Below are 14,565 nucleotides of genomic sequence, written 5' to 3' on the forward strand. Positions count from 1 at the left end.
ATACATGTAGGTAATAGTGGATTTATCTAAATTTGCTTAATTTTTTCTGTTTGAATGCGCTAATCTTTTGAACTATCAGTCGGAATTGAAGAATTCTTTTTTGCATTTGATACCTCATTTCTTGAGGAAAGATATCGGCTATTCAATAGCACGATACGGCCACAGGCAAAGCCATAGGATACAGCTAGTAATGTATATCTACATTTTGTTATCCATAGATAATCCTAGATAAATTAGACAAGATACTACTATCACGTGCATTTGTTTACTGTTCAGGAAGGATCCCAAACTTACCTAAGTTTGTTATTTAGCTGAAACACAAGTAATTGTTTGCTGAACCCTTGTACAGAGCCGTATCTTGTTTACTTCTTGTTTACTTGTGTATAGTTGTTTAATTAGTACAAGTAGGACATTGATCCCGTTAATGATAAATTTATTTAAATTTATTGCCAACTGGGTTTAGACACAGAGGATGTTCCTCTATGGTTTGAGGGCAAAGTACGATTGTCTAGTGAATTCAGTCTTAATTTCTAATTGTGTTATTTAAAAAGAAGCAAAGTTAAAAACAAATTTGAAACCAACTTTTTGTCATGCAACATAATCTATAATTATTAAAGTCGCCTTTGTAATATATGATGCTATTGTAACATTCGATCTTTAGTTTCTGTCATTTGCCAAAATTGAACATTTTACACGTGACATTCCTAGTGATGCAGTCGTCCATAGGCTACAGTGACCATCTACCGTCTGACGAGCTGTATGCCTGTTTACCACATTTTAGTATAAAAAAAAAACAAGCACTTTTATAATAACTTAATTTTTTTCTACCGGCTAGTGATGAAATAAGAATACAACAAATTAACAGTACACTATATCTGCCTCTTACAGAAAGACTCAACTCCAGCAGTGGAAAAATAATAAAGCATTAAAGTCAAGGTATCCTTATTTTTATTAAGATATGAAATCTCTTTCTTACATAGGCTCGCGAAGTTGATAAAATAATTATATTCGTCATCGTCACCATTATTTCAGTTTTTCATTGTCTATTGTTAAATTATGACCTCCGTGGTGCAATGGTAAGCACATTGCTTTAGGTAATGAGATCCTGGATCGATTCCTGGTCGGGCCAATACAAAGAATGAATTTTCTTAATTGATTCAGGTCTAGATGATTTGGGTTGTGCCCTCAAATATTTTTTAGCTGATTTCTCATAATATAGGCATCCTAGCTTGAGTTTCAGACGATCGGTGTAAATGTGAGACATTTTTCCCGCTATTGCAATTATTAAACATAGGTTTATCTCATAGATAGAATATATACTGAGTTCCTGCAATAAGACCTCAAACTACTCCATTGATTTCCTTTCTCCCTCATCAGTTGTCTTTCGAACTATTTGGCTGGCCTATTACTTCAAATTGCCACTTTGGGTCTTCTGCGGACATACTCATTTCCGATTCTATCACGAGGCAGATTACATATGCTGCTCGTGTTTCTGCCACACCGAAGCTGTTGTATGTTTGTTTTAGTTTGAACGGTGGGATAATGGTGGTGAAATTACCGGTTATAATATTTTAATTCTCAGGAATGACAACGTATGACAGGTGTCAAGGGTACAACACTATGTTACATATATGAGATCCATAATGTTGTTCATGTCTCTAGTAAACGCTAATAAATAATAGACTTAAATCATATAATTAAATATAGTTTATTTTCGACTAGAAACTCTTAGTAATACCAAACACCATCTTTGGCGTTACAATTCCTTCATTACATCAAAGAAGCCACGTGAGAAACATTAAGAAGTAGAAACTTATATTTACACCATTTAATGAGAACTAACATTGCTTACTTCTGGTGTCGTAACACTTTGATTTCATTTAGTTAAACTGCAGTGTATATTATTGTAGAAACGTATATAAATGTATATATGATTAATTTATCATTGATTTAAAGTTAATTTTTTTTTTAGTTAACAAAGTGAAATTGAAGTTATTAATACTCTTTTAAGAACTTTGTGAGACTAAATGTTTCTTTCAAAAAAATTTAGAAAAAAAGATCGACAAAAAATTTGAGCCTCTCATACTAAAACTACTAGCTCAGCTATCAAATAAGCAGTATGGAGTATATAAGAAAATTTGTCATTGTTCGCCCTTGTTTCCTAATTTTTTTCTCAAGAAATATAGGTAACAAAAACGACAAAAAATTGAGCCTGTTATACTCGTATTATAATGGCTATTATGTTGGTCCAGCTGTAGGTACGTAGGTAGACTGATAAATTATTCGTGTGGAAAAGTATAATTATTTGTCGTTTTTGACTCATATTTGTTAGAAAAAATATTCAGCTTCGCTGTTACAATATATTACAAATTATTTATTTATTTATTATTATTTTTTTTACCTTTAAACTTAAATACTTATCGTATTACAGTGATACCCAAAAACAGAATTAACATAACGGAAGACTCTTCGGGAAAAGTCTTTACTCGGGTCCCGTCAGATCCTGTTAGTCACGACGAACATTTCCGAAAACCCTACTAAGCGGATATCTAAGCTCCTTTGTTTAAAAATTCAAGTTTCCTATGTATTACTTGTTGTTTACTTCAAAAGACTTTAAAACGAAAGTACTTAGTTTTACTTTGAAGATTTTGGTAATGTAAGTAGTTATAATAGTATTGTGCCTATGTTAGAATTAATACACTGCAATTAAACAGACGTATCGTGTATCCAACTGAAAAATTATATCACACTGCAGTTTAATAAAATGATCATTGACCATTATTCACTATTACCCTTTAATTAAATATACCATTTTTAATTAAATATTATATACAGAAATCAGTTTAGTCGGAGTTTGAACAGAAATTGTAACATTCGACCATTTTATTACATTTAATTACAAGTTACATATGTACCATTTAAAATTAAAATACACATTATTTTAAAAATAATATTATCTTATATTATCAATTATAGTATATAGAATCATTTACATTTATTTAAAATTATTTATTCCATCTGTTTTGCAGAGATACAACTGTATTATATAGAGTTCTTTACATTTTGTATGTAATCTAAGATTCGGTATAATTATTACATTAGAAACATGTCATAGATTGATAAAATATATTTGAATAATGTATGAAACAAATATAAATATATTTTCTTTGTAGTTAAATTATATCATAAGAATAAGGATAATTGTATAGTTATTTTATCAAAAGCCATATAATATTCAAATAAAGTTATCCCTATTTTATTGATATATTATATCTTGTTCTAAATATATGAAATGTAAGTATCTCTACGAGGTATCTATTTTAGTATCTATTATTTTGAGAAAATACTTGAAATTGGACAACTTTGTGTTTGAAAAGTCGCAGTTCTAAATGAAACGTCTCTGTGTATTATAATAAATAAACAATTGTAGATAATAATTTTAGCTAAATATTAATAGCTTCGGCTATGTGGTGATGAAGAAAGAATGCAATATGTCACCACTTTTTTTCATCGCAAGGTTATTGAAAGAGGCAAATATAGAAACTAAGCACAAGAGATGGAAAATTCGAGATTATTCGAGATTTAACCGACGTGGTGATAGTGGACGTTATCCGTTCCCTGAAACTCCGAATGTGTCTTAGTGAACGAGTAATATATTTATTAAGTCGCTATCACACACGAAACGTGCGTCTAGAGAATATAAAAAAGGAATACATATAAACAATAGATAAATACTCTTTATCGTACCCTCCAAAATATTACAATCGTAAACTTATCATAGATACAAATAATTATAAGAAATTATCACAATGAGAAAACAATGGGCGGCCTTATCGCTGAAAGTGATCTCTTCCAGTCAACCTTTGGATGGAGAGAAGTGATTATAAACAGTTTAATCCGAGGCATGATAAAAATTCTATCATTTTAAATATAGAATAGAATTTAAACATAGCATTAAAAAAAATATATATTTATCATGTCGCCAGCAATATTCTTATTTTGAGAAGAGACCGATATACATCAGTAGGACGTTAAATGTTTGATTAAATAACCAGAATTGCTGGCAATAAACAGACACTTTGAATGAGAATAACTGGATTATCTCTCTTGCGTATGCAATCAAAATACGAGTAACAGTCTGTTGAAACATAGTTAAAAACTTCAATACAGGAACATTCGCTTTTGATGAACTATTTTCCTGTTCGTTATTTCCAGTGAGGTGACGCGACCTAGTTCATATCTGATGCTAATAAAATTTCTATTTCTTTTTTTATAAAATGCTGGCTGAATTCTGTTCTAAATATAAAAACAGATTTTTTTTTAATTGACAACAATATATGAAACATCATTTTTCATCAGAAACAAAATATTTTTAAGATAAAATATAAGACATTAATTGATGTTAAGTTTTTCCTAGACCTTTCATTGAAAATTACGTACAATTTCTAAACTTTGCAGTGTGCTAAAAATAAATGTTTTTTGACTAGAACTTTTGACAAACTTAATAATTAGGGATGTACCATTTGATTACAAATAAGGTACCTAAATTATCGATTGTACTATGTATAAATACCCGTAACTGGCGATCGTGTATGAAAATATTGATGAATGTGGAAGAAGCTAAAGAGACTTGTTTGAATCGAAGCATTTGGCGTTCTATTATTAATCTAATTCGAGACAGGCGTGACAGATTATCAAATGGTATATTAATAATCTTAAAATCTTCCATTTAATATTTTTCAAATAAAATTAACCCCAACACATTAGTTTACATAATGCCAGCGAAAACGTGGCAAATTAATTGTAACAGCTAACAATACCATTGATAACCTAATCAGTGATTACAGTCGTAATATAGTTTCTTATTCGTTTCTGTCAAAGCATTAGTTGCTGTCAAAACATAGTTCTAAAGCAATCCACTTAATGCATTAAACGGTAAACAGATGGAAACATGTATGAATAATTAAATACAGGAAAATGGTATTGCGTTGGTGTAATAGATTTGTTTAGTAGATATGATAAATGTTAGGTACGTTCACTTTTTATTAATATTCAAGATACGGTCTACGATAACGTGAAATATCAGTGAAAAATTGAAATGTTCCGTTTGACGTAGATATTACTTTCTAGTAGATATCTATCTAGACATTTATTTCTATTATTTCTTATGAACAGTTTCATTTTGCTTATTTTATTATAGAGGGTTTTCTAAAAAGTCGGTAACAATAAAAGAATATTTAATTCATTTAATACTATGTAATTACGATATCGTTTAATGATATGAAGTTGTATGATATGATGAAGGATGCTTTAATTACACAATAATTATTCTGTTTTTTTTTTTTTAATAATATGTGCAAGGAACAAATTACGTTTAAGTAAATTCTATATATGGTACACATAATTAAATTCTCTATTTACACAGACTTGAATTTTGTTTCTAAAAACTTATATGCATATATATATATATATATATGAAATTAATAATCTTTTCTATTCTGTAAATATTTTCTAAGCCGTTTTTATTATTTTTAATTTAGTAAATTATTAAATGTGAATAATTTTAATAAGTTATAGATACGTAATACATTTTTCTGCATAATACGTATTATTTGTTTCTAAATTATTTACAATTGTGCAATTAAAGAATTATTAAGTATTTTTTATCTATGCTATATTTATTTATCTTATGTTATTTATTAAATATATTTACATTATATTACTATTTATAAATTCATTCGGAATGACTTGATATGTCCTACGATATTTAATACTGACACGTAATACTTATAAATTACATGATTTATATATAATTAATAAAGTTCATTAGCGCTTTTCCCCATTTTATGTATTAAATTATATAATTTTTTTTTTTATTAATTAACACAGAGTGCATCTAATTGGTTCGATGTGATTTTAGGGAAAGTACTTATTATGATGAAATTACTTGAATAAAGCGAATGTTTATTGAATTGTTAAAAATTAATGCGCATTCAATTCAAAATGTACTCAACTAATTTTATGTACGAAGAATTCTCAATCTTAAAGATTCTATTCTGAAAGTTCTTATTTTAAAGCAATTGTTTAAAGGAGCTTGTCCATGTATAATGTTCGCTATATTTTTGCCAACTATGAGTATATTTTGGTAGATTTTTCTTAACCGATCGAGAGTTTATTTCCATGTTAATCACATATTAATTTTGTTGTGATTTATATAGCTGTTTATTTTTTTTTTTAGTCTAAAAATATTATGTCGTATTAATGTTATTGTAATATATAAAAAAAAGTAGTTGACATTTTTTATTGCAATTATATTAAAATTACATTAGTATATTAGTTTTTATTTATTTTAGACATGAAGTAAAATAAATATAAAGTAATATATGCATGAATACTGTTATGGATCTAAAGAGCATGCAAAATATACAGCCAAATGAATAACCTCCTGTTTTAAAGTCGGTCAGTGAATTCGCTTTACAAAAGCAATGATATCGATATGTCCATAGAATATGGAAATAAGAAGACGGTACATATAATCTAATAATTTATGGGTATAGTTACAGTTACACATGAACAATTACTTTCAAAGTTAACGGTTAAAATTAACTGAACTAGAAACCGTGCTATTTAGAGCGACAAATCATATTTAACACATGAAATAATTTACCGTATATTTCTGAAGCATCAATTGAGTTGATTCAAATTTCTGGCTAACTCCACAATAATAATAAACACCGCTAACAAGTTTGCTCCAAGAGAGGGCGGTGGGCATGTTGGATTCTATACAAATAGCAAAGTTGCCAAGTATTATTTACAAAGCGGTGACAGTTGATATTAGTTGTTATTGAAATAAATTGTCATTCATTCATTTCATAATCAAGTTTTATTGAAATTATTTTAAAAACATGCAAAATGCTATCAGTTACGAGCAGATAGACAAAGGAATCTTTAGGACATCGGCAGATCGTCTAATATTCGAATCTAATATTTCTTTGCTTACATTTCATTAAGTTCTATTGAAACGGATTACCTATATCTGGTGTAAAAGTTAAAAACGACTGCTTTACACGAATTATGATTCAATTTATTTCATCCTCTCGTCCAGGGGGTCTACCATGAAATGAAATTCCGAAATTTCGAACTCAATTTCGTATTTTCGTTTATATTGAAATCGGCCTAGTAAATGAAGCTTAACATTTCGTTCCTCATAAATCCTACTGTAAACCTCTTAACGGAATGATAATTAAATATTTTTATAATTTTTAAATGGTATGTTTTATGTAATTTTAACATTAAATTTTTATTTTCTTCGTAATTTTCCCAAAATTTCAAAACACATTTCATGGTCGGCCCTCTGTTTAAAGGCATCACGCGCCGAGGATCAATTATCGGATTAGTACTCAACATTACAATTAAAGGCGGATTACAGCCATTAAAAAAAAATTAAAAAATTAAGTATACTTATTTAAGCAACACCCATTAAGGTCATAAGATTTTTTTATGTCTAATTATTAGATATTAAAAATAATTAAATAATATTTTAAGTAAAAATATAATACGTAAATATATAAATTTAAAACAGCTCTGTCTTGTCCTTTATAGACAATAGAGTGTTTATATCATTGTTATACTATTTATGAAATAAAATTATTTAAAAGGCATCCAGTCTAAGATGTCACAGCGTGCTAGTTTATCTCTTAAATTACTTCATAATGAAAATATTCATTTTAAATTAACTAATTAATCTCGACGTGATTAATTGACAGTATGTAATAATTATGTTAACGTTATTACAAATATTAGCTTAAAATAAATTAACTGTCAAGATACGATTGACAAATTGGCGGGGCTTATGAATGAAGCATAATATTAAATTAAAAATACTTGCAGCAATATTTTAACCTGTCAGAATTGTTTTGTATGTTTTTTTTTAATTATTTAAGATATTAAGTTCTCATCTGAAACTCAAAAATATTTATTCATTTCAGTGTATTTAGTGACTATTTGCATTTAAAATTTAGTAGATTCACTCAATTTAGACCAAGGCATAATAATAAATATTTTTTGTTATTATTAATCAAATTCAATATTCATTCACTGTAAAAGGAATATTTGAAGATCTTTTCACTAGATATCAAGCTTAAATATTTAAAAATAAATAATAATCTCGATATTGATATTGATCGTTAGAAAATTTAAAAATAAATTTTATTTTATTAAAAAATAAATTAGACATCTGAGCGCTGCGAGAGCTCATACTAGATATTATTAAAATATAAAGTTACTAAAATATAACCGCCTGATGGCTTTTAAAACATTATTTTTGGTATTAAACAATAAAGTTTAAAATTAATCGTCAATTAAATTTGTGTGAGTAACATAACAAACCAACGATCACATACGAACACATATATAAATTATTATTTAAAAAATGCACGGTAATCAGCGTTGAGCTTATTATTATAAATGTAGCTTAATTTATATAATTAATTTATATCTTATTCTTCATTTATTATATTTACAAGATTATTCGCAAAGACTAAAATTATTTACAAAAGTATCACAGGAGTCTCAAAATATGATTAAATTTGGAGGGAATATAAATAATATGCGAGTTTTCAGACAGAATGCTCTATCTTTATTCCGATTTAAGAGACAAGCAGTGTCTAATAATGGATTATTATTTGCTATTAATTGTTTTTTCCATATATTTGCTACATTAAATTATAATATTAAATAAAAAAAATATGTGGATATATTTGAATACAAATGTTTGATAATTTTTGTAACTTAATAATTGTTAAGTAGGCAGCAACAATATGTAAAGTCTTTTCTTACTTTTCTCTAAATAACCATTGCGAAAGAATAATAAAGGATAATTCTATGTAAATTAGATTTGAATAAATGTATTGCTGATGTTGCTGTCTCGGAATCGGTGGGCTCGATGACAACCAAAATATCATGTGTATATATTTTGGTATAAAGAGAAGTAAATTAAATAAATAAAATAACATTAACGATATCTAATCAACATTGTTATTACTGGAATGTGAAATAAAATTAATTCATCAATAAAAAAAAAACTTATTTAAATCTCCCAATAAAATGCCATAGAAATCGTAACTGTACTATTATAATTTGTACTAATAAAATAAATAAATGTATTAAACACTAGTTAAAGTTATGTATAATTTGTATAGAATTAATTAAAAGTAATGTATCTTATTTGATATGTTTAGTTTAGAGTTAATAAAGTTTTCAATATGGAAATAACACACCTTTATCTTTGCGGAATCCATTTTCTTTGTTTCCTGCGGGAATTTCGAAAACCTGCACTTAGTCGATGCTTACACGATATTAGAAAGCTCTGTATAAAATTTTAAATGTATACTTGTTGATTAAAACCTGTGGAAAAGTACACAAGTCACCTACGAGTATTATAATACATTCGGTAGTTCCTAGAATGAATAAAAATGTAATAATTACTTACTAAAATTTATGTAACTATGTACTAAAAGTTTAGCTGTTGATATTGACGACTAAACTATTTAGGTCATGGTGCCTAAACAAATCAATTAAATTTGTTTACTTCGTATATATAGCTCAATCCATTTGGCTCTTGTAGTTTAACTTTATGTAATAGTCACATTAAATTAGTAAAAATTAATTTACCTAAATAATTTATTTAATTGATTCTCTTTTTAAGTAACTGAAGTCACTATTAAGTCAACGAATGATGGATAAATAAACTAAAAACATTAAAGTAAAATTAATAAATTTAGATATATTGAATAATTTACTTTATTTATTCTATTATTTATCCCTATTATATCCCTATTTATTAGGCAATCAACATGAACAGTTACAAGATTATGTCTCTGTATTCAATTAATTGCTGATGTCAAGTTCGATTGCCCCCGGACAATAAAGTTAATTTGGTTATGTTCTGAATTCAAATTTAATAAAATAACGTTTTCAGTATAAAAAGGCGGAATCACAGATATAGAAAAAGATAGATAACACAAGTAAGTAACACGATAATATAAAACCTAAGCCAAATGTCATGCTATAACTAAAAGACGTGCTGTGATGTTACATATGGTAAACTATTTAACCCTCTCTTGTACAATAGTTATTTGAAAAATATTATCTTTAAAACAGTTTTTGATAATGATAATAACAAAAACTTATTGATGTATTGATCCCAAATGATAAAATAAATGAATAAAGTATATTTTTCATTATTAATAATAATTATACATATTTTAATTATACATATTTTTTATTAAATTTGAACGCATTTAACTACAATCTTACCTGGTCTTAAGTGACATTGAGGTCTAAAGCGTAACACGCAAACTCAAATAATGTCTATTCACTGTAGCTTTCGAAAATCCTTGTTAAATTAATCTGAATGCTCGCTGGAAAAAAGTACTTCTCTTTGACTATTTATATAAGAAATAATGAAGCCATATATGATGATGTATAAAAACCTAAACTTATTCGGCATAAATTTCATGTAGAAATTTCTCAACTATTCAGTCAAAAAAGGGGGTATATTTTGAATGTCTGTGAAAGCAAAATTTACACATAAAGCACGAGTACTTGCGACATCTATTTTAAAACTATATCTGTGAGTCAGAAAGTTGTACCCATAAATAAATCTGGATAATAAAATCATCCGGCATTGACTTACACACTTGGTATTGTTCCACTGCAAAATATAAAAATAAATGACTGCTTTGTCTTTTCCATTTTGTTAAATTAAATTAGTTATAATCTAAAATTAGTAAGCTCGCATAGAAATATATTAAGGAATATCAGATAGGATTAAATTAATTATTTAATCATACTTATCATTAATTTTGTGGTACAATTTAACTAATAACAGAGAACGAAGTTTAATAGAACTAAATAGAATTACAAGGACTGGATTTGTTGACCGAAAATAACTTGAACATAAATTTTAGTACCACGTGACCTGCGCAGTAATATTTTCACATACAAAATCGTTTACTGCGCAAGCTTAATTGTCCATGGTTTTGTCATAGGAATAAATATACAGGTAGAACTGACACTCTCATAAATTCAATAATACGAGTAATACCTGCGTTGGCACGCTGACGGCCCGCGTCCTATTAGGAGCCTTCATAACCAAATATGGCAACGTTGCAATCATCTGTCAAATTTCAAAGACAATTAAACATTTTTCAATATTTTTGATTGATTGTTTAAAAAGTGCTCTGCTGATAACTTAAAAGGTTAATAATACAATAATATTTTTTATCAAAAATGTATTTGCAAAATTCCAAAGCAAAATATGAAGTAGATGCAAAGTTTTAATAATAGATCTAAATGCAATGTTATCTATGATTACTGTTTTAATGCGCTAGCAGAGTACTTTTTAGCCAATAAGTTTTTTTAAATTCATTTGTGCAACTTAAAATGGAAAACAAGGTAATAAAAAGTGGTAACTGTCACTCATGGTAATATCTATAACATTGATAGAAAATTGTTACGTTGTCACCCTTCGATAAGCCAAAGTTATGAACGCTCTTAAAAGCTAAATGAGACAGTAGGCAATAGATACCAAAGTAAGGGCATGTCTATCGCTCACTCAAACGTAGATAGTGTGAGTTACGTATATAATGCGACATAAAATTACTGGTCAAACTCAAATAAATTTATGACAGCTCTTCCATCCTACGCGAGAAGAAGTAAGTGTACACCTTGGCGGTAATATTGCATTCACACGTGCATGCACTATGAGTGTTAGCTCAACCAGTCTATTTATTCTTATAGTTTCCTTCAAGTATGATATTTACTGCAAACTACACAATTTTTCTTAATACATTAAATATTTAAAGATAGCAAGCAATTATTCAAGTTCCATAAAATTTTACATCATAATTGATGCAAATATTGCTCTTCGCAATCTTAATACCTATTTCAAACAACATCGCTTTTATCGAGTAGCCCGTTGTTGCTACTCCCGTCTTCTTGTCAGATGTGGTAATCCCTGAGTGGACGCACTGATTCTGCTGAAGACCTTGGAGTAGGATCGATGCCGGACAATCCTAAGGAACCGCTGCGTCGGACCACTAAAGTCTTCGTGCCATAATCAGTGACAAAGTTCTCGTTTCTCGTTGGAGTGTTCGCTCTTACTGTTTGATAGCCGCAGCATGGAGGGTACTTGGAAGTTAATATCTTCTTGAAGGCTTCTCGAAATTCCGTGTTGAATATCGAGTATATAATTGGGTTGAATGCGGAATTTGAATACCCGAGCCATGTGAGAATTTTAAAGGCAAGATCTGTAACAAATGTGTTTGATTAGTAATGGGCCATTAATAAGTAGCTTCAACGAACCGTTAAACTATGGGGAAGAAAGTGGGGATACTGTGGCGTATAGTTCTCCATTAGATGAAGCAGTGACTTTAAATATGATCAATAGTAGTCTTTGGAAAAGAAAATAATTATAAATGTGACCTAAGGTACTTAATCTATGTTCAGCTATATAAGTCTGAACGAAATACTTTTTTAGTACTGTTTTCATAGTGAATCCAATTCAAACAGATCTCTTTTGCTTCCTCTATATTCACATTTAACACGCTCGCTAGTAATAGAAAGAAAGAAAGAAAGAAAACATTTATTGACAACAACAAAAAGTTACATACATTATGAATTAAAAAAAAAAAAAAAAAAACTTTACATTTATTATTGCCAACATGGTCACCACTCAGCATGTGCTGCAGCAATTTAACTACAGCGCTTATTCTGTGGTGCCCAACGTGACATTACGAACGACGACAGCAAACATACGCATGTATATATATTATATATATATATATATATATATATATATATATATATATATATATATATATATATATATATATATATATATATATATATATATATATATATATATATATATACATCCACATATACACATATACATACCTACATATACATACATACATACACTTAACTGACAAGATATACCCATATAGATATGTACAACAATAATACAATAACAATACAACAACACTACATTATACAACGAAGCAGCAATGTTATGCAATCACAAGGAGCTACATGCTTTTTGTAGATTTAAATAATAGTTTTTAGCATAATTTTTAAAAGTATAAGTTGTTTTTAAATTTCGTATGGGAGGCGGGAGGTCATTCCAGATCTTGGAAGCTGCATATTTGAACCCTCTCTGAAAACTTGCAGTTCTATGTCGTGGTACCTTTAAACGTATAGAAGCTACTCTTAAATTATATATACTATGCTCTTGCGCCCACGATAATTTTCGTAAAGGTATTGAGGTTTACCTGTATTTATTATATTAAACACTAAACATGCAAGATGCAACTTCCTACGTGAAAACATTTTCATGATACCGGCATTGTTTAAGAAAGGAGTAACGTGATGGCGCGGAGGAATGTGATAGCAAAACCGGGCACATGCATTTTGCACTCTCTGGATCAGTCGTTCAGTTCTAGACAACAAGCAGGGGCCATACACTACATCACCATAGTTTAATTTGGATAAGACAAGAGCCTCACACAACTTTTCCCTAGTAGACACAGTTAGATATTTCCGAAATCGATATAGCAACTTAAGACGATAGAAACATACTTTCACCGTTTGCATAATATATGTTTCAAAACGAAGATGAGGATCAATGACTAATCCTAAATTACGTGCTTCTTTTAATTGATCAATAGGTTTATTATTGATTTTAATACATGGTTTATGTCTTTCTATATCAGCTATCAACTTTTTTGTCCCAACAACCACAAACTTACATTTATTAGGATTAAGCATCAAACAATTTTTATCGGACCAACTGGAGATACGATCCAAATTTTCATTTAGTTTTTTAATGGCACATGCTATGTTACAGGGGTCAAAATGAATGACATATAATAGGTACTTTTAAATTGGTCCTTTTTCGCCATGTTATCTACTTGGTGGACATACATCTAGGGTGGTTCCTACTCATAACTTACCTGGTATACAAGTCTTGCAGAATGCAGCTACGATGTTCACACAGAAGAATGGCACCCAACATAGCAGAAATACGCCCATTATAATTCCGACTGTGATGGCAGCTTTGTGATCGGACACGTGATACGGAGACGAGTGGACGTGCGTGTGTACTCTGGTACGAACTGATTTCGTCCGATTATCCGGCATTTGCACCGTCCGGGTAACAGCACGGATAGACTTCACGTGTTTTTGAGCGTAGCAATAAAGCCTGTTGAAATAAATTCTTTGTTTTATAAATTCAGAGCAATGATCAGGACCAATGGTATACTAACTAATGTTAGATAACTAGTGTGACCTATTTATAGTGGAACTAGGGATCTCACGTACATATCACCCTTTTTTTTATTGTTTCATTGATTTCCATCTCGTAATTATTTATGTTCACAGCTAAGTTGCGTGCAGTTTTACGCAACTAGTGAGCTGTTTGACGTGCGGGGCTTCTCATGACACAGCATTGAACTACGCTCATGAATAAAAGCTCGGACTATACCCTTGTGATTGGAATATGTT

The 14,565-nt window shown here is 29.1% G+C and overlaps 1 protein-coding gene across 1 annotated transcript in view; it reads right to left on the reverse strand.

The window, feature by feature from the left end:
• Positions 1–11,715: 11,715 nt before the first annotated feature.
• LOC113514404 (dopamine receptor 1-like) overlaps positions 11,716–14,565 on the reverse strand; it is a 170,186-nt gene continuing 167,336 nt past the window's right edge. Inside the window, exons 7-8 of the mRNA XM_026898488.3 lie at positions 14,016–14,263; positions 11,716–12,311 (exon numbers count right to left, since the gene is read on the reverse strand). Of these exons, the coding sequence (XP_026754289.1) occupies positions 12,004–12,311; positions 14,016–14,263 (556 nt within the window). The 3' untranslated portion in view covers positions 11,716–12,003. The remainder of the gene's footprint in view (positions 12,312–14,015; positions 14,264–14,565) is intronic.

Source organism: Galleria mellonella, unplaced genomic scaffold, assembly GCF_026898425.1.
Source record: "Galleria mellonella isolate WM207_F2 unplaced genomic scaffold, CSIRO_AGI_GalMel_v1 utg35, whole genome shotgun sequence".
Lineage (NCBI taxonomy): Eukaryota > Metazoa > Arthropoda > Insecta > Lepidoptera > Pyralidae > Galleria > Galleria mellonella.